Below are 21,351 nucleotides of genomic sequence, written 5' to 3'. Positions count from 1 at the left end.
CTAGAGGTAGGAGGAAACACAAGATGCTAAATAGTTATTTGAGGAATTAAAAAAAGCCCTAGTACACATGGTCATAGTATAGTCTGAGCACTCTTAACTCAGCATACGAGAGGTTTCTAATCTATTGGTGTTTAACAGCTGTAGAGATCCCCTCCTTCAGTCAGTGCACGCGAGGTAGAAGCTGGGCCAGCCATTGAGCATGCTCAGGTATTTCTCTTCCTGGGAGTGCCAGAGCATAAGCTGAAGTGGTGGAAACAACCATTGAGGAGAATGTAAGGGAGGTTTGCTTAGGCAAAAAAATCAAGAGCTTTTCAAGTTGCCTTTGCTTCAATGCCCAGTCTGCCTGGGATAATGTTCTTTGTGTGCTCTTCAGCTGTGAGAGACCTGGGATATTGTTTCAGAAAACTCTGATTATGTCTAAGCAAACAGTCTAGCTGGGGGTGCCAGATCTAATGCTAGATCTGGCCCCAGTCCTGACTGACCCAGCAGTTGCACCCTGTAAAATGGATCTGAAAGGACAAATACAGGGTAAGAAATGGAGACCTGGAAAGCGTATTAGCCTCAGAAGGAGCAAAATCACTGTTCTAACTAGTGCTATGGACAGCAACAACCAAAATCTTCTATATGCCCTGGTAAGAAATTATTTCTGAATATTACCGTTGGTGAGAGAGTGAGAGGCCTGATTGGTTGTATTGGTAATTCAACCTACTACAGTGAAGTGGCAGGTATCATTCCTGAACATTGGAGAAAAGACTCACAAACACCAACACCAGCAGCATAACTGCAGAAGAAATATTCTACCTGCCAGCCTGGAGAAGCCTCATGCAGAGCACAGCAGCATCTTTCTGTGCTGATGCAGAGCACATTTTCTGTGTCTTGTACAGAAGGAACATGCACAAATGTGGTTATTTATAGCTTCTCCACCCACACACAGCTTTGAAACTGGCTCTAAAAGAAGTTCAGCATTTAAAGAATACAACAGGGTTTTTAACCTGAAGATATTTTTTTTTCTTTTTTTGATTTCCTGAAAAACAATATTCTGGGAACATTAGTAACAATCCAGGCATTAAGGAAGAAACATTAGTTCTTCATTTGTCTGTCTATTGTTCTGTTACTTGGAATGTTTTTAGAGAGGCAGTGCCAAATTTTATCAAGTAAAATATTTAATCAAGAAAATGAAAGATAAGTGGGATACCTTTGATGAATGGGAACTTTACCAAAGGAAAGCAATGTTGAGTTGAAAGAAGTTATTTCTCAGGGTAAGAGGCACTCCTTTTTGGGGAGTCTGCATCTCAGATGATAGCATTTAGTGCAGGAGCAGGTTGGGGCTGTGTGATCTCAGCCAGTGCCCAGAGGAAATGGGCAAGTACTGCTCTCAGAATGCCCAGCCTACTCTCAGCCAACTCTGCCAGAGCCCTGAATTGAATGTGCTGTTCCCAAGAGAAAGACATGACTAAATCTTGCATCTCACTAATTACTAGGGCTGGATCAGCACTTTTCTTTACATGGTATGAAGGTGGATGTTCTCACATTTCCCCAAATGCATGTAATGGTTACAAAACCATTGTAATGTGTTTATAGATACGAAGAACTGTGCAAGTCCATAATAGCCATCTGCAGAAAGCAGGCACAAGGTTATTTTTTGCCATATAAGCCTGTGAAAAGGTAAGTTGGAGCAGCTGTGTGAGAGACAGTGCACACCTCACCATCACGTGAAGTCGATAGCCACGTTGCCCATGGGAGGGTGGCATATCTGGGAGCAGATGAGTATCTGTGACTACTGTACAGGTCCATAGGCCTACAGTAATGTGAAAGCTCTTGGAGGAGAGTGGGGAATGGAAGAGCAATGCTACTGCAAGATAAGGCCCGAACCAGCAAGTCACCGTGAACTTCTGAGACTCTGCTAGAAAAGTTGAGAGCAGTCTTGTTGGTGCTTAGGCCACTGCTATGGGAGATATTTAGGATATCTTCACTTAGTCATACTGTTAACTCTGGACCCCTTTCACAACTGTTTTGCATACTTTTGCAATAGAAAGTGCTAAGCAGCGGGTAGCCAGGGGGAGTTGTTATTCTGTGGCAATTCCCACTGCAGAAGCTGTTGATGAACAAGGATCTTGCTGCAAGGACTGTCTTGTCTGGACAAACTCCTACAGTCCTGTTTCCAGATGGGCTTGTAGGATATCTGTGGGTGCTAGAAGCAGTGAGGAGCCTGAAAAAGACTATGTGCATGTATTTTTGCATATTGAGGACGTTTCTGACACACTTCTAAATTGGTGGACCCACGTGTCTCAGTAGTTGCATAATTTACTCAGATGTGTTCACTAGTATCAGCTGTGCTTTGCAACGCTGGCCCCACTGTTCTGCTTTTGGTAAACTCGTGGGGTTTTTAACTACAGAGGTTAGATTTTTGTTGTTAAAATGAGAAATTGTGCAGAGGTGAAACTTTCACATAATGTCCAGGAAGCTCATAAAAACACCTACAACCTGATTTCATGGGGACTTCTTTTTTTGGTCGAATGTATACAAGGGAATAAAGGAAGGTTTTAAAATGTTGTTATTGGCTCTGCATTTAATTCCCCTTGTTAAGTTAGTTGCACTGTGCAGCAAAATACTGATAGGTCTGTAAGGTTGTTTTTCCCTCCAAAGGTAAATGGGACTGCATGTTTTATTCTTTTGAAAAGACCTCTTCAATTATGTGGTGGTATTTAAAATAACTACAATTAGAGAGGAAAAGCAGGGGGTGATTAAAACATCATACTTAATATCAGCTGCATTAGTTCTCTCTGGCTTTTGAAAGAGACCCAGCCATAGCTGAGTACATATGTACCACACAGAGGAGTTGTGGTGAAAAGGAAAGGCAAAATGGAGGTGACAGATTTCTGACTGACTTCAGGGAGGGTTGTCTATTTTAGCATTTTGAGAGATGTTCCTTGAGAACAGATTGAAGAAGTATCCCAATTCATCTTTCTTGTCCAATCCTCAGACTGTGTTAATGAGTGTAGGCCCTGTTTACTCCATTCCACCTCTTTAATAAAAACAACCAACCAAAAAAAACCCAAAACCCAACAACACAACCCCAAAAGCTCAGATCGTTTGCCTGGTGATAGTGGTATACACTGATTAGGTCTTAGGCCAATTTGAAATAAGTGACTCTTATGACTGAGCATCTGAGCTGAATTAAATACAGAACAACTTGGTTGGCTGGCTATATTATTTCCTGAAGATGAATTAATGATTGCCACACAGACAGGTCAAGCTATGGTATTGCAGGATTTATAGCTATATGCTCAGCAATTAAGCATTTATATCACAGTGAATTTGGAGCAGCTTACACCTGATTTTAAAGCCCTGCCTTTCAGTGGATTGCCTGTTCATATTTGTGCAGCTGCCATGATGTTGTTTACTATTTATGATATTTCAGTATGTTCCTATATTGGAAAAGGTTCCTAGAATCCCCAGCCAATTTTGGATCCACATACTGCTAGAGGCTGCAGCAACTTAACGTAAAAGGCAGCTTTAACTCCAAACGTTTGTCAGCCTTACTTGTTTTGACTTTACGTGTGGTTAATGTAATTTTAGAAATGAGAATGGAGGCAGGGCAGTTGAGTCATTTGCTGAACTGGGCATTGAACCGAATCACTCAAATTCCAGTCTACTTTTGATATGAAATCCTTGTTGCTTTTTGCTTATTTCTTAAAACTTGCATAATTTGACATGCTTAACCAAAGAGAGTGAACAGAGTAAGGCACTGTTCCCTTCCACCACAACTGAACTGCATTAGCAGAGTAGTATCTGTACATCAGGAGTGTGCTTATCTGCATTAACCTATGCAGCTTGTAACATGCTGTCATACGAACTAGGCTTGTTCAGAAGTTGCTACAAGGGAAATAGAACATGGTGTTCAGGCGTGTGTCTGGAGGCTCAGAGTCTGCTGGATGCATAACTAGCCCTGCCTATTAACTTTACAAACATGGGGTCTTTGATCAACGTTTACTGAAGTCAGTTGAAACTTTGCTGTGGATTTTGGTGGAAACAAGATCTCAATTTGAGTCAGATCTAGAAGTCTCTGAAATTAAAAATAATCTTATGGGAGCCAAAGATGATGTTTCTGATTTAAACATGAGGTGTGATCCCCTTCTTCAAAAAACTGTTTTTTAAAACACTTTACTGTGCCACCAACTTAAAATTATAATGAAGAAAGAAGTCAAAAAGGGAGCTCAGCTTTTATTAGGAGGTAAAAAACACAAATGAGAATAGCAGAGTTTTGTTTTGGGTTCTATTATGAACCACTAATAATAGGAGGAAAAGCCAGAGGATAAGTTCCTTTTTATTTTGGTGTATTTTCTCAACTAGATCTCTACTTGACCCTGCTGTAACAGGGCCAGGGATAGGAGGGAAAAGAAATCTATTTTCAGCAATGATTTGGAATACAACAAAGAAACTATATTTTAATTTAAATCAGACTTGGTGTGCATTTTATTCATTAAAGAGGATTAGGGTTTATTAAGTCTCCTTGAGTTGTTGTGGGTTTTGGGGGATTTTTTGTTTTATTTTTCCTCTGATTCTCAGTGTTTGTTCTGTCTTCCCTGGTGCTGTTGCTGACACCAAATTCTCCTGCAGGACCTGGTAGCAGGCCATGGGTTGGGGTGCCCATACCAGCCTGCACAGAACTGTGTCATCCAGGAGCAGCTGTAATTCCAGTGGTCAGAAGTTGACAATCCCACACTGGCTACTGTCTCCACCCTGAGATTCAGTGGTCTCCCTGGCAAATGTGTGCTCTTTATCACTTAGAGGCCCTTTCGTTTTACCTCACAAGAAGGGAGTGGTTTGTGGGTATCCTGAGAGCATGCCTACTTTGAATTGTGTTGCTCATAAATGCATATATGATGTGTAGCTTCTAGTGCTTCTATTGTAAGAAATCGAACTGTCTTTTGCCAAGACATTCTCTGTCTTGTATTTGCAAATTCTAGTTCAGCCACTAAGTGTTAATAACTAGGCTTGTAAAATTTTGAAGGGCTTTGACATAAAAGGTTGGATTTTGTTGCTGTGCAGTATAACAAAACATTTACAATCAATTTTGGATGTAAAGTACCTATGAAAGCAAAATCTGAAACATGAACCTTTTAACTACACTTCCTGGTTACAAAAAGCATGATTGGCAAAGGCAGAGTTTCTGGAATAGGAGTTTCAGACATGCAAGACCTTGGAGTTACTGAACCTTCATAATAGCTGCTACAGGAAAGGTAAAGAAGAGATTTGATTCTTGTGAATGGCAATGGTGATGAGACTAAAAAAACACAAGTTTTGAAGTGCCATATGAATTCCCGGTATCACACCAGAACTCTAGTTAGCCCATAGCGTCTCAAGAGCAAGCAATAAAGTACACATAGTGGCAACTTGATATTGCTTGGCTTCCTTTCACTGGCATAAGCCTAGAAGATTTTGGAGGCTCTATCCATGTGTTTAAAGTTAGGAAATGCTTATGCACCTATTTGAAATGGGGCCTCATTTAAAGCCGAATAAATTGGGTGTACTTCACTGGAATTGCTCTGGAATTTATTACAAGTCTGCTAGAGTTACCAAAGAGTTAATCTAACCCCTTTGAGTTATGCCAGGTTTGTACTGTTTTGAGATCAAGATCTGACTCTTAACTGCTTAAAGTGTAAAATGGTGTAATTTATTTTCAGTTTTCAGAGTAACCTAGTTTTAAGAGTCACTATGGCAACAACAGTTGGTGTTGGAGTAACAAAGATTAATGATTCCCTCAGCCAAGGCACTTCAGTGGGTCATCTCGCTCAGGAGCAATGAAACTGTTCAACATGGGCCAGGGTCAAATGCAGAAGTCGGGGTGCCCTATCTGCTAGCACAACACACTGCATCTTATTAATGCTGGTTTTATCACCAACTTACACTTCTCATCTCCTTCCTGTAGGACAAGGGCAGGCAGGGTTCAGTGACTGATATATTTGATCAAGCCTCTGTGTTTAGGGAAGTGGTGGAGTCACCATCCCTGGAGGTATTTAAAAGATCTGTAGACGTGGTGCTTAGGGACATAGTTTAGTGGTGGACTTGGTAGTGTTAGGTTAATGGTTGGACTCGATCATCTTAAAGGTCCTTTCCAACCTAAATGATTCTGTGGTTCTGTGATTCTTATCCAATTCATTCTCCTTTCATCTTCTTTCATTGCTGGTAAAAGAAATGAAATTTAAAAGATGTGAAAATGCAGAAGTTTTTTCAGCTAACTTCAACAGCAGATATAGTTCCTTAAAATAGAGGACTTACTACTCCTTTCATATTTTGTTTTCATGTAAAATGGGAGCAGAGCATGGGGACTTGCAAGAGTTGGTTCCCAAGGAGATTTTAATTTAAAGTCTGATAAAGTTGTGAGGTACTTCTTCATTTTCACATTTACTGATTGAGAAAGATCCTACAGAAAGAGGCTTCATTTTCAAAGAGCTCCATTGACATTCTGCCCTTTAAAAATAGTGCCCATTGCTTTTTTAAATTTAAAAATCAAATTAACTTTTTAAACTATTAAAAGAATTGACCTTAACTGCACTAATGCAATCATCTTGCCATATTCCCATCATACAAATTAGCCTAGAGGAAGAGCAATTATCATCCCAGAACTTTGCTTAATTATTGCTTGATTGCTTCTTCAACCATTTTCCTTTAAAACCATTTTTCCATTTCTTTCTTCCTGTGTTTTCCTCCCTTGTCCTGAACAAACAATCACCATTCCCTGCAAATGGACTCTGAGGTATGTTTTTTCCCTGACCTCACGTGGGCATTATTTATTTTGCCAGTTTAGATGTGCTATAGGTTCCCATCGGCAAGAGTTTGATTATCAGCACAAAGGAGTGTGGAGAGGCCTCTGGAAGCATTTCTTTTCTAAGCACCTGCTTCCTGATGCTGCACTCAGATGAAACCCATCTGAATTGCCACTGTTACTATTTCTGCAGTTACACAGATCGTTCAAAAGGGACAGTTATGGCTATTCTTCCTCCAGGTAGCATTTTGAATCTTGTGATTACCCAGCCATATAACGACTGTAATAGCTAGTGCAGTCAGCCTGCTGTAATTGTACTGGAGTTTTATTTAATTTTCTTGGTGACCTGGGTTTTCTGCTTATTTTGTTGGGTGTGTAATTGTGTCCCTGCAGAGATAAGGAGACAGGATATGCACATCACAATAGAGAGAAAATACTGCTTCTACCACTTTCAATCTTAAATTAGGTGAAATAAGAAACGAGATATTAACATCTTCATTTTAACACGTATGTGTATCCTGCAGCATTCCTGCCATAAATGCTGCTGACATCAGATGTGCTTCTTGAGCATTTGGTTTATGTTCTCCTTTTGTTAACAGGCTCCAAGCAAACATTTCATGCTTTTGAGCCTGATGCTATATAAACTTTTACTAGCTGGGAACTAAACACAGAATTGGGACTCTCCATCCAGAAAATAAAGGGAACGCCTTTTCACCTCCTAGACTCACATGCACACTTTCTGGAGTCCCATGCAAGACACCATCAGAGTAAACAGAGCAACTCATTTATTTCATCCCATGGACATTTTGGGACTGAACAGAGGAACAGCAGAAACAGCTACCCCGGTCAACTCACCAGTAGTGATTGGGTAAGGAAGGTGTGGGATGGGAATTTGCCACAGGTGAAGGTAAAATACCAAGACTATTATCCCCCAATCTTTTCAGAAGATGTCTGTGAGTTATAATGTTTCCCAGGTGATTCCAGGGGCAGCTTCACTCATGCTTGGAAATGTGCCTTGAAGCTTGAATTCAGCTATGTTTTTATTAATGCTGTATTATCTAATGGACAGCAGCCTGGATTGGAAAATGCTGCCTACGTGGGGAGTGTGTCCACACAAAGGTTAACCTGTATTTAAATTGCAGTCAGGCAGGATCAGGCTTTACTGTGCTAGGAGCTGCAAAGCAGGAGGGAGGTCCTGGCCCCTGTCCTGAGCAGCTTTCAAACTAGTGGAAGTACGGTAGTAAAAGCATACCAGAAAGAGAGTTGGCATATACTGGAGCTACAAAATATGTTGTTATGTTTCAAGAAACACCTCAGATGATAGATCTGTCTGTAGCACAGTATTTTCATTCCAAAGAATTCATGACTTGCGGACTTTTTCTAGCTGTTTTAAGAAAAAATAGCTTGGCAATAAAGGACAATTAGGAAATTAGAAGATGTAATTTGGAAAACACTCTTTACTGAAGTTTTAACAGCATCTTCAAGGTGTTTATGTTTTTAAGGAGTAATTAAATTATTTGTACTAAGTCACTGTAACTTCAATGGCTAACTGTATTTCAGGATGTTAATTTTTGGCAATAGAAAGTAAGTTATACAGTCCGTGTTCTCAATTAAAATGTTAAATGTTTATCTTGAGTTATTACACAGTTATGCTAGTTCTAAAGACATTTCCTTTCTTCAGGGTGAGGGAGTATGTCTCCAAACATGCTGACAGGTAGATGTTTACAAGTGCTGGTGATTTCAGGTTTAATTGTGACCTTTCAGAGTTGTTCCTGCGTTTGCCACAATCTAATTGCTTAACATTTCTCATTGTTTTCTCTGGGGAGTAAATGCTTTGTATCCATTCAGATTTATGTTCTTGCTGTTGCTTTGCTCACTTGGTTATTCCATACTTGAGCTCCTCATCTAGTGCAAACTTTCTGTGCTTTGGATGATGGAAACAAAGACGTTATATTTCTCCATGTTTGCAATTTATTGTCAGCTTATTAGATGGCAAATGCCTTATATGAGGAAAACCATATTAACTGCTCGTATAAATGTTTAGGATTCTTTTGATAGTTAGGGCTATCAGATTATCAGAGCTTCATGCTAACATCCTGTCTTCTGCTAATTTCCTGGAACACCTCTTAGTCTCTTATATATATATTCCCCAACTTCTATGCAAAATGAAATTATAGCATTTATGTATTTCACTGAATGGCTGTGAAAACAAATGCATTGAAGACTGGAGTGGTCAAATATTTGTTAACATGAGTTTCACAGCCACAGAAAATGTTGTTAAGCAAGATACTCTTTAAAAAGTTGTGATTTGTTTCTTGTGGGAATCGTGGCAGAAGTAGAGGTTATTGAAAAATTTGAACTTGAACTTTTTAAGGAGCAGATAGGGTCTATGAAATCTGAGACATGGCACTCTAAGCAGAGAAATGGTGTAGGAAATAAGTAGTCAAATAGGGTGTTACAGCCAATGTCATTAGTGGATGGTTTATAGATTATTATTTTTTTTTTAATCTTATCTGCTTATGTAGTGTTGATTTATTAAGTGGATATACAATTTTGTCACCTGAAGGGGTATTTTATATCTAATCTTATAAGCTAAAGGATTTGGAAACCCAATCAATACTTGTATAGATGACTTCAGAGGGATACTTTCATGTCACAGGAAGGATTTGGTGAATTACCAGGTGGTGCCCTTCTGTGTCAGGCAGTATGGAATAACTGCCCAAATGAAACATGAGACTTTGCTGCAGGAGTTGCCAGCTCTTGGGTGAGTCCTGGAACAAAGGTTTATTCCATATGGATTAATGTTCTAGAGCTTTGTTTGGGTGGGGTTTTTTTGTTGAGAGTAAAGTATCCATATTTTGACCAATGCTCTGGCCTAGATTCATTGCCTTCATTTTCATCTTTATTTAAAGTGGGCATCATATGTTGTATTTCTTATTCTGAATTGAAGCATGTAATGAATCATCCATTTATAAAATAGAAGAGGCAATCTCTGTCAACAGTCATCTAACAGTGGCTAAAGCAGCCTAATATAACATTGGTTGGGATAAAAAATTTATTATTATGTGATTACCACGTTAATGCTATACGCATGAAAAAGTTATTAGAATAGTTTGCTGTAGAATTACAGTAAATGGCTATCAAATATTAATAAATAGAAAGCACATACTGCATACTACTTTCATATGAAATATTGTGTAAGTTAAAGCCATTTGCCACTTAAATATTTAAAAAATAAGGCCTCATGAGATTTTTTTCAAACTTGAATTTTGATCTAGTTCCGTATTTAATAGATAAGTTGAAAACTCCTGACAAGAGGGAAGAGAATGTTGATGAAATTATTTACAGGCTGTTAATGACACATACTAGAAGACCACCCTCCAGTAACTAACGCTATTACAAGTTATATACAGATTCCTGGTCAAGAATATATTGCAGAACAGCTCTTAGCAGATCAGCTGGCACATGACTGTCAAACAGTTTGAAGGAATGTATTTGGGATTCTTTACCCACAGCAAATGGGAGACAAACTGATAAGAAAAAGGGAAGCAGAAAGCTATGACTGAACTGCCAAGACACTTGGTCCTGCATCCTCATCCCCAAAGTGACACTTGTGCCAAATATGTGTTGTCCCTGCAGGACATAAAGTGCTTTGATACCCCATTTTGTGAAGTTATTTGTACACTGTAGATGAAAAATACCTTGTAAGCACAAAATATTAATTTTTAAAAAATTATTTTTCCAGCAAAGAAATAGGGTTGGAAAATAAGTATATATACATAAAGCTTTGTACTTGGAACTGCTTATAAAAATATGCTTGGGATCTACAATACAGGGAAGACTCAAAACCCAGGTGGTTTAGATTCTGTACAAGCAAGCCATGAAATAGCTTTACTTGCCTGAAATAAAAAAATAATCGCATCTTCCATTTCTCCAGCCTTAGGTTTCTAGGCTTAGTCAATAACATCTGGTCATTTATCAACCCCACACAAGTGGCTCCTTGCACAGCAGGTCTCTCCTGCCTCGGTTCTGTGCCAGGGCACAGCCCTTCTCAGGCCAAGCTGAGTTGCAGGGTGTCCTGCAGCCCCTGCCCAGCATCACTGGGGCCCATGCTTGCTGCTTGCACCCCAGCACTGCACGAAGAAAGGATGCAGGTACAGCACTCTGCGGTAGTAGCACTATCCGGGGGACGCTTGCTGTATCTTCTCCTTTCAGTGTGACAGAAATACCAGCTGTTATTTGCTATTCCATTAGCATCAGTAGCAGCGAGGATCAACAACTCATTGCGAGTGCAGGGCTCCTTGCTGAATGAAGTGCTAGCTACCTACACCAATACCAGTACTGATCTAATACTATTTATTCTCTTATCTTCTATGTATTGGGAAAGAGATGTAGAAAGGGTGGAGACCACATCCTGAAATTTCCTGAGCTCATATTGTCAAGTTCATTTTTTCTTCCAGCTTGTAGCAGACCCCAAACAGATTTGATCTAAATTTTAGTGCCAGTGTTATTGTGAGAAAAAGCTCCAAACGGATAGTGCTCATAGAGTTGTTCTATTTTTAGAACAAAATCCTCTTTAACTTTCAGAATATCAGATTTGACGCTCTACTTTTCCATAAGGATTGGTTACATTTGGAATTGAAAATCTGAAAGACTTGGAGAGTGCATGCAGTCAATATTTTATGTCCTGCAGTAAAGAATTCTTAACCTTTTCATTCTAGTTACTCTGATAATGCTTTCTCTTCACGTCAAAATAAATTTTAATTGATCCCTCCACTGTGATATTGGGCTCACTTAAGATTCTTCCCACTGAGATCTGCTGTTTATGTGAAATCAGCTATCACTGTTTTTCGGTTTACTCAAGGAAGTCTTAAGAGGATGGTACTTGCTATAAAAGATTCCAGCTTTCTGATTCCTGTTCCCCAAAATTCATTTATGTGAAAGCAAATATTTAATATCTGCCAGGCTCAAATAAATAAGCTAGACTTCAAAATAAATTGAATAGTAAAAACCCAATAATCCTAATTTACCAGTAACATCTATAAACATTTATCTTCTATCCAGCTGGAATGGACTTTGACAGATCTGCATGTGTTTAGCCATAGCAAGCACAAAGCAATACCTTTGCAGCTGTTTTGTCCTCACCCTGAGAATTTCTCTGTGCTGCTGTGACAGGAGAGGTAATTGGATGTTCTTCTTTTCTGGCAGGTACTGGACTGGATTGAAAATCATGGGGAAGCCTTTCTGAGTAAACATACAGGAGTGGGGAAGTCTCTACACAGAGCCCGTGCGTTGCAGAAAAGACACGATGATTTTGAAGAGGTAGCACAGGTAAGAGTCTGAATCAAAGACTTCTGCTTTCTGGCTTGATTTTCATTACTCATCTTGTATATTCAGAAAAAAACTATTGCTGTTTTGGGTCACACTGCTCTCTTCAAATATTTGGAGCTAACCAGGATTCTGTCTCCCATATTTGAAAGTTATCATGCAAACTGCAGAGTATGATAGCAGCAGGATTTACAATCAGAAAATCACCACATTGGGTCAATGGGAGGTCTCAAAGCCTGTAAGAAATTGCAAACAGTTTACAGGACAGTAATGCAAAGTGTTGGGACATAGAGGAGGGCAGCTATGAGCAAAAGCAATAGAAAAATTGACTGGAACTCCTACAGTGCAAACTGAGGACCTTGAGAGTAAGGTGGAAAGCAGCAGCTAGTAAAGAAGCAAGGGAAGCACTGGAGTGTGTTTGCAGTAAAGAAAACTACCTTTCCACTCTTTCCAGGAGGACAGTGTATTATGTGGAAGGGGTTTTTGTTTGTTTTGGAATGAGAGGCAATATTTACAGGTAGATATTATTATTATTTATTTTTCTCATAGCACAGGGTAAGCAGGCCTTGTTCAGGAATTTTGGTATGAAGCCAAAAGCTTATAACTTTTCCTTGAAGCATGGTCATAGTAGATGTTTAAACATACATCCTGTCTTTATTTATAGAATTTAAAAGAAATAGGACCTTTGAAAAGTTCTTCCTTTTTTTTTTTTTTAAGTATCTCATGGCCAGAACTTATCCAGTCTCAACTCTGGCTGTCAGATCATGTTACACCTTTTTTTGTTTGAAATCTGAAGCATCCTCTATCAGAAAATGAACTTCTGTAAAGGTACTTCTGCTTTGAGTATTTCAGATGAAATCTTGGTTAATCTGTATAAAGCAGAATGTATCAAATGCTTTGTCCTCCCAGTGCACACAAGACAGGTTATTGCTCAAATATTTCACTGTGGCATACGACAAAAATGTATTAGACTTTTGTTTTGTTTTCCTGTAGTACCCTTCCCATGTGCTGGCCTAGTATAAGATGTTTCCAGAAACAGGGACATACCTCTTTCATTGTGCCTTCCAAGAAACTAGTTTACTGCCTGATGGCACCTACTGTCTAGCTAATTTTTTTAAAATCTCCCTCATATTCAATTTACATTTCTCTCAATTTTATTTTATTTTATTTTTTACCTTTTTTGTATCTCTTTAGTCTTATTTATCTCTATTAAAGAGATAAATGCCAGGGAAGGAGATGAATGAACAACTCTGAAATATCTGTAGAATGTAAGCATGTCTTCTCCTATGTGCCTCTTAACCATGTAAAACACATTCAATTCTACTAGCATGTTCTTATTAACCAGTCCCTTAAATACCTTTGTTACCTATTTCTTCAGATCCATTCAGTTTGCCAACATCTTTCTTGATGGAATATTCTTGCTAGTGAACCTTGGTGTTACCTTTTAGCTGTGATGAGATGTCTTTGTGTACCATTGACAAATCACACAGCCTGAAAGCGGCAGTACTAGATTGGTGAGTCTCTAAAATTTTATGGGACCTCCTGTGGATTTAAGCCTTCTGCTAATAGGCTTGAAATTCTAGAATTACCTTCTGCAAATTTATTAAAATGGACCTTAGGCTGGAGGTTGCAAACCACAGTTCTACAAGGCCTCATCCAAAAGCACAAATTAGTGGGAGCTTTCATCCTGAAATCAACATTAGGTGCCTTTCCAGAAGATGTGCTTGAGTCAGCTGTTACTGGATGTAATACTGGGGGAACAAATGAAAAGAAGATCGTGTAGTATACAGGAACTAAAACTAGGTGATTCAGTGTCCTTTGTGGCATTAATATTTTCTAAATCTCTCTTCTCTACAATACATTAGCTTCATAATTCCAGTTACATCTTGCATTTCTGGATCACATTTAGCTTTTTCATCTTTTTTTACCTCCTCTTTGAGTAGTACTTCACTGGAGATGCAGGAAATAAATTAAGAACAGTTGAGAAAAGACAGAAAAATAACATGGTCTTGACAGGAGAGATGAGAGCAAGCTGTGTAACTGTCTGCCCCTGGAAACAACAGCTCACTTAAGGCTTGTTCTACTGAACAATGTAATTTGGACAAACATCCCTTCATTGGGGTTTAGGAACCTTACAGATGCGAAGCTTGCATGTATAGGTACTAGGGTAAGTCAGCATAGAATTATTTCACTTAAGACTTTTCTAACCCCTCTTTTAGTCCTCCTTCTATACTATTTCAGAATTTCTGTCTGTGAATAACTTTAGACACATTTCCGTTCAGTTTACAAGGCCAAATTCACAGCAGAGTATATGAATCTAGTTCAGTGAATGACCACATGTGTTCAAATGAAGGTGGGTGTTTGGGAGGAGGATGGAGAGGAAAGATAAAACTGTAGTTTACATGGGTATAGAATCTCTTAGGTTCATCTGAATTTGATTCTTTTACATCTTACGAGATAGCATCAATGGGTGTCTCATTCCTCTGCCTAGACAATTGTGAGCAGTCACAATCAGTCCCGCACTCTGAGTATGAAGTTTATGATGCCTCCTAATTAGAAATAACTGATGAACCTGGTTACTTCTCCCCTGGCCTTAACAGGAATAGTTTCCTCTGGTGCAGTCACACCAGAATACTATTGCTAATTTATGAGGCCTGTCTGCAGTGTGACACTGGAATGTGGTGCTGGCAAATGGACGTGGGGACATGCACTGAGGGGAAGTGAAAGGAATCTCAGGCTTTATCTGAGTTCAAGGACTTGAGAATATAATACTGTGCTTTGGAAAGAGGAATAGCGAGGGTAAGAGGGGAGGCCATAAATTTATCACACCTGGCATTCTCCTGCAGAAGCTTCTAGTGAGGTCAATTTTTGATTGGGGAATAAATCTGCCCACTCTGATTATGACCAGTTTTTATTCTTCCTAACTCCCTTCTTGTTGTTTAACTATTTAGAGATGGTTGATAATGAATTCTAACTTAAGTTTAATTATTTGTAACTTCTCTCAAGATAGCGAATATCTTTGATATGGCTAGGGTGGATAACTGGTATCGCTTATTCCTAGTATAGCCAAATATTAAAGCACATGTGCTTAGATCCTGAAACAAACTGATGAGTTTGCCTATTCCCCTCATCAGGATGCTAATTACTGCCATTAACAACGGTAAAAAGAGTTGTGGGTTTTTTTCTTAAAAATTAAAATAAAATGTATAGTACTGACATACCTGGTGAGATTGACAATATAAGCAATAGTATTTGCTATTGGCAGTTCTCTGAAAAAAACACTTAGCCTGCCATATAGTATAAACTTATTCTCCAAAATCTACTTTCTTTTGGCTTTATTTGTTCTTACCTCCTACTGTTTCAGGAAGGCATTTGTAAAGGTCAGACTAGAAGCACTTTACATGAGTTTTCTTGATATTTTCAACAGTGGGCAAAACATTAATGTTTTTGAATGCTGCCTAGCTGCATGTAGAGAAAAGTAGTGTATCTGGGATTGCTGCATTGAGAAATGCTCTGATTGACTGACCTGACAAGGCACTAGATTGAGAGGTGGAATGTGCTCCCTCTGTGAGTAGAAACTTCACAGATTGATAAATCTGGATGTAATGATTCAATCAGGCATGGCCCAAATAGATCACATTCCTGCATACAGCTGTGCTCAGAAAATGTCAGTGATTTTAGAGCATGGCATTATGGGCTGTAGGAAATATAATTTGGGATCCCTTTCTCTCATAACACTGTTTGGACAATGCCCTGGCAATTTTTCTAACTGTGTTTATTTTACATGGAACACAAAGATGGCAAACATTTGAATTTGGATTGTAAAGTCTGAACTCGTGGGAGGGAGTTTGTTACCTTGTATACCTGCGCCTGTCTCACAGTCAGTGCTGATACTGTTCAGAGGCTGCCACCCTGAAAATGCCGAGCTCAGGCCCAGTGCCTACCACACAGTGAAATTTAGGAGTTAGGCATTATATCAAGATATCACCAAAGAAATAACCACTCTGGATGTAGCTGCAGTGTTCATGGAATGACATCCTCTTTGCTTGACTGGAATTATTTTGTGCAAATCAGACAACTATAGTTCAACCTGTTATGATTGTAAATCCAAAGGTAATTTCGTTTTAGACCCTAACTTTTCTTTTTTTCAGAGATTTTTATCCTGAAAACCAATGTGCCTTCCAATTGAAAAAGTCTCCCAACACTTCAGCACTATTGAATTGAGCTCTGTGTGTTGGAAACCTTTCTCCTATTCTCTTCATATGAAGAGAGGGGTCACAGATCATTCTCCTCCCTTCTGGCATTCCCAGCCATTGGAGGTTAACGTGGCCTTCTCAATATCCTCCTCTGCTCACAAAGAGCACCACTGCAGTTGTGCTGGTGCAGAATTAGGAAAGATACTACGGGGAAACCGCTCTGTTAATGTCTTGCACTATGCCGCTGCAGGACTGAGTGGTTTTGTGCTTTGAATTATCTGAAACAAGCATTTCTGTAGTCTTTCTGCATTTATCAGCTTTTTCATCACATGTACTGTTAAGATTTGTTATCGGGCAGGTTTATGCGCATTTTTGGCATGCGAACGCCCACCAGTATGTATTTCAACCTGCAGATGGCACTCACAATGCATTGTAAAAGCCTTTAGCTCTGCTAATGGTAAACAGAGCTGATGTTTCTAATCCAAACTAAACCAAACACTGTCACAAAGTGAAATGAAGCAGAAGTGGAAGCTGGCTCGCATGCTGTCCCCTTAGTGTTCTCCCACCCCTCCTAAAACCCACGTTGTTCATTCAAGGTCACTCAGAAAAACAACCCTCCTGTTATGATTTTTTTTAAATGCAAAGCTGGGCGGTCCATGCTTTAATGCAAGGTGGTGCTTGTCATCTGTGTTTATGGGATAAGCTACTCTCAGATCTGTGGAGCTGCTTTCAAGGCTCTTGGGCACATTTATGTTCACAGCTACAACTGAGTTTTGTATTTAGTACCTGTGTGCGTGTTTGCATGCAATAGTTGGTGTATTTTTCACAGTATTACCTGATGTTTACTAGGTAAAATACCGCAACTCCAGCATGCAACAAAGTATGTGTTCTGAACAGCCTTGGTTCAAAATGTGTGGAGATGTCCCTCATTATCAAACACAGTAATAAAGTTGCCTGGAGGCTGAGCTGTGGCCATCAAAGTTTATGCAGCTTGTCCGTATGTCCAGTGCTGCAGCTCTTGGTTCAGACCTTGTGACTGAAACAGTTTTGATTTAGGTACATGGGTGATTCCTGTAGTCCTGACTCTGAAAGTTTTACAGGATGCATTTTGCCAAGGTATACATGCAATGCAGTGGACTGTTCCTGAATTATTACAAAGAAGGAGAGGCAGACAAAATGTGAGCAAAAATGCTGAGCTTTGCAGTATGCCATTTGGGAAGCTATTCGCTTTCCCTGTTCTTAAGTATCTGTGCTTGCTTTCCTCCATGACAACTTTTGGAAGATGATGATTAAACACCTGAACACTGGCTTTGAACCATCAAAGTTATTCTTATGTGTACATATATATTTCTTTTAAGATTCATCTCTTCCTTTTATTCTTAAGGAGGTAAATGTATTTCTTGCAAGGGAAGGCTTTCAGAGGAGACCTTGAAAGTTAAGGGCCTGTATTGTCTAGTAGAAATCAAAGATCAGGTGATATTCTAATCTGAGAAGCAATTTGTGCTCCAGTGTTCCTGTCTAGAGTATTCCCTTCATCTCTTGTACAGTTCCTAAACTGCTGTCAGTTCAGTGTTTTCACAGAATCACAGAGTCATTCAGATTGGAAAAGACCCTTGGGATTATCCAGCCCAACCATCAGCCCGACTCTACAAAGTTCTCCCCTACACCATATCCCCAGCATCTCATCTAAACGACCCTTAAACACATCCAGGGATGGTGACTCCACCACCTTCCTGGGCAGCCTATTCCACTATCTAACTACTCTTGCTGTGAAAAATTTTTTCCTAATGTCCAGTCTAAACCTCCCCTGTTGGAGTTTAAAGCCGTTCCCCCTTGTTCTGTCACTAATCACCTGTGAGAAGAGACCAGCACCAACCTCTCTACAATGTCCTTTCAGGTAGCTGTAGAGAGTGATGACGTCTCCCTTCAGTCTTCTCTTCCTCAAACTGAACAGTTCCAGCTCCCTCAATCTCTCCTCACAGGATTTGTTCTCCAGACCCTTCACCAGCTTCGTTGCCCTCCTTTGCACTCGTTCCAGCACCTCGATATCTCTCTTGTATTGAGATGCCCTAAACTGGACACAATACTCCAGGTGTGGCCTCACCAGTGCAGAGTACAGGGGGACTATCACCTCCCTACTTCTGCTGGTCACATTATTTCTAATAGAAGCCAGGATGCCATTGGCTTTCTTGGCCACCTGGGCATACTGCTGGCTCATGTTCAGTTGCTTGTAAATTAGAACCTCCAGGTCCCTCTCTGACTGGCAGCTCTCCAGCCACACCTTCCCAAGCCTGCAGCGATGCATGAGGTTGTTGTGGCCCAAGTGCAGGACCTGGCACTTGGCCTTGTTGAAGCTCATCCCATTAACATTGGCCCACCGATCCAATCTATCCAAATCTTTCAGTAGTGCCTCCCTATCATCATGCAGATTGACATTCATGCTTAACTTGGTGTCATCTGCAAATTTACTGGTGATACACTCTATGTTCTTATCAAGATCATCAATAAAGGTGTTGAACAGAAATAGTCCCAACACCGAGCCCTGAGGAACACCAAAAAAAGCTCAAAGGAACACTTCAAAAAGCTCTTGGAGATATAAAAGAAGTATAGGTGTCAATATGTTGAAAAATATGATTATATTATCATGTGAAGTATCCAGTGGATTCAGTAAGAAATCCTGCAGGTAAAGATAGTATTCTGTGGTTTCTTAGTCCCACATAGTTTTACTTGAACTGCTTTGAAACTAAGTGAGGTAATGGAATAGTCAGACCAAAGTTGAATTGCAAACAGCTACTTGTTTGGACTTCAGGATAAAAAACTAGTGCTTTCCCATACAAATTCCAGCTCTGTTGGACGTCATTGTTCTAAGGTTTGGCATGAAGTTCAGTACTGATGTAAACCAGCTAGGCATAAATTAGGAGTCCATGTTGGTAATGAGCATTTAGGGAACATTGTCCCAGGGTGATTTTTTTTTTTTTTAATTATTATTATTACTTTAAAAATTGTTGTGACCTACCTGGTTGTTGAAAGGAATAGCTCACTGGGCATACTGGACTTTTCCTTTTGAGTTGGGTGACTAAAATCCCATGGAGGATGAAATACTAGGCCAAACAGGAGAAAGTAGACAATTAAACCTGGTAAGAATGATGCTCAAAATTAGCAATAAGAACTGTGGTTTCAATAATGCCAAATCTTTTTAACAATAACAAAAACATGAGACAGGCAACAAAAAAATCAGCCCTACTCTTCATCATCCTTTGCATGGTCATTAACAAGTTTTGAAGCTATAATCTGCAGTTTCCTGTTCACTTCATGTATGTAAACGTATTCATTTCTACAGAAAGAGGAAAAAATGCCCACTGGCAGCAGATTAGACAGGCCTTTGTACCATGGTGCTGAAGCTCTGGTCTTCAGGACTCTTGGTTTCTTCTCCTGGCTGGCAGCAGGCTGCATCTGGCAGCCACAGGCAGCAGAGAAAAATGAAACTGCCTATGTATGGGTTGTCTGTGAAGGTTATCTTGGGACTTCTGGATCTAAAAACTTCTAACAACGTAGCTGAAGAGCCAGACAGTTTATCATGGAAGCAATAGTATAACTTTTTGCATGAAGCCTAGCAGTTTCTGGGTGACTCGGGACTTATCTGCATTGCAAGGGCAGAGATACTGAAATCGTCCTGCACGGCCTAAGCCAGGAATCAGAAAGGCTGGGAGGGACTGGGCAGTATAGCTGTGGTAGATGTAGTGCTGTGGGGACTCGACTGCCTGACCTAAGTCAGAAGCAGGTCATGTAAGTCATGTTTTCCCTGAGCGAGTGTGATACTCTTCAGAGTACGCTGTGGATATCAGTACCATGCTCCATTGCATGATCTAGACGTGGCCATGGAGACTTCATTAGCAAGGGTTACTGAAAGAGTGTCTTGGCTAATCTTCTGAAAGTGATGTAATTGAATTGGTGGCCCTTGGTACTTCATGATCTAATGGTAACGGGGAACCTGGTTTTAGAGAGGCCCTATAATGGCACAGAAATCTTCCTGGCAATCACGGGAAGAGTTGTGCCTATTACACCACATCTCTGAGTTTGCATTTCAGTGTATTTCTCCTCAATCTAGAGGTGATTTTCTTTCCTATTTCTTCCAGAATCACATGACAGCTGGGTCTTTTCATTAAACCGCCTGCAGCATGATTCACAATCTAAATACTCCCTATAAAATCTTAAGGCTTGGCAACACAATACATTTTTGACAATTGCCAGGAGCTAGCTTCCTATCTCTGGTTTATTTGGCTAGGTTTATTTTTGTGTCTTTACAATATGTTCTTTTAATTTGTCTATAAATGCATAATGCTGTTCCCATGGCAGACTGGGAGACAATGAAGCTATTTAAGAAATATGTATTTTTAATGCTAGAGGTTCTGGAAAATGGAATTTCTGTTGTGTGGAGAATTCTGAGTTTTTGAATTAATTTCTTTTTGAATCAGAAAAGACAGACAGAATTTCCTAAAGAAGAAAAATACTGGAATTTGTTTTCAAGGCCATAAATTTCTTAAAGATAACATTGGAAAATTATAACACTGATGCATTGTATAACATACATACTAAAAATATATTCAATTCAAGACTGATGTCTCAACTGAATAAACATACAGCTGAAACAAAAGATACCACTGACAATTTCTGTGAAATATACCCACTTAGATGAACCACTGCTGTTTTGACTGACCTGTGTATGCTGGTGAAAACCATTGTCATCTAAAGACTTTTGATCCCATCTGATCGTTTTTCTTTCTGCTCCTCTTATTGGCAGGTCAGTGGGTTATCAAACTATATCTATTGAGTCAGGAAGACTAATTGCAGCAATGTCCAAATCTCATTTTTAATGATGGTGGCCTAGTACTCTTCAATTCAATTTCTTGTAGCTATTGATAGCAGGGAGGCTCAGTGGGAGAAAAGTGATACTATGAATCTGATAGGCATTTTTACTTTCTGATTTTGTCCTAGGGCAGTAGAAGGAGTTGCCCATAGCTCTGCTGCTTCCCCCAGGCCAGCCAGTGGTATCTTTAG

At 39.6% G+C, this 21,351-nt stretch overlaps 1 protein-coding gene across 12 annotated transcripts in view; it reads left to right on the top strand.

Annotated features, from left to right (window-relative positions):
* Nucleotides 1–21,351, top strand: part of KALRN (kalirin RhoGEF kinase) — a 524,667-nt gene that overhangs the window by 267,488 nt on the left and 235,828 nt on the right. For all 12 annotated transcript variants that reach the window (XR_012633922.1, XM_074910291.1, XM_074910292.1 and 9 more), the window contains exon 10: nt 11,978–12,100. Coding sequence is in view for 11 of the 12 variants with exons in the window: in XM_074910291.1 (XP_074766392.1) it covers nt 11,978–12,100 (123 nt within the window). In the remaining variant the exon portion in view is untranslated. The remainder of the gene's footprint in view (nt 1–11,977; nt 12,101–21,351) is intronic.

This window comes from Athene noctua, chromosome 7 (genome assembly GCF_965140245.1).
Source record: "Athene noctua chromosome 7, bAthNoc1.hap1.1, whole genome shotgun sequence".
NCBI classification, from domain to species: Eukaryota; Metazoa; Chordata; class Aves; order Strigiformes; family Strigidae; genus Athene; species Athene noctua.
Note: the sequence above shows the minus strand (reverse complement) of the source record. Positions and strands in the feature narration are given on the sequence as shown.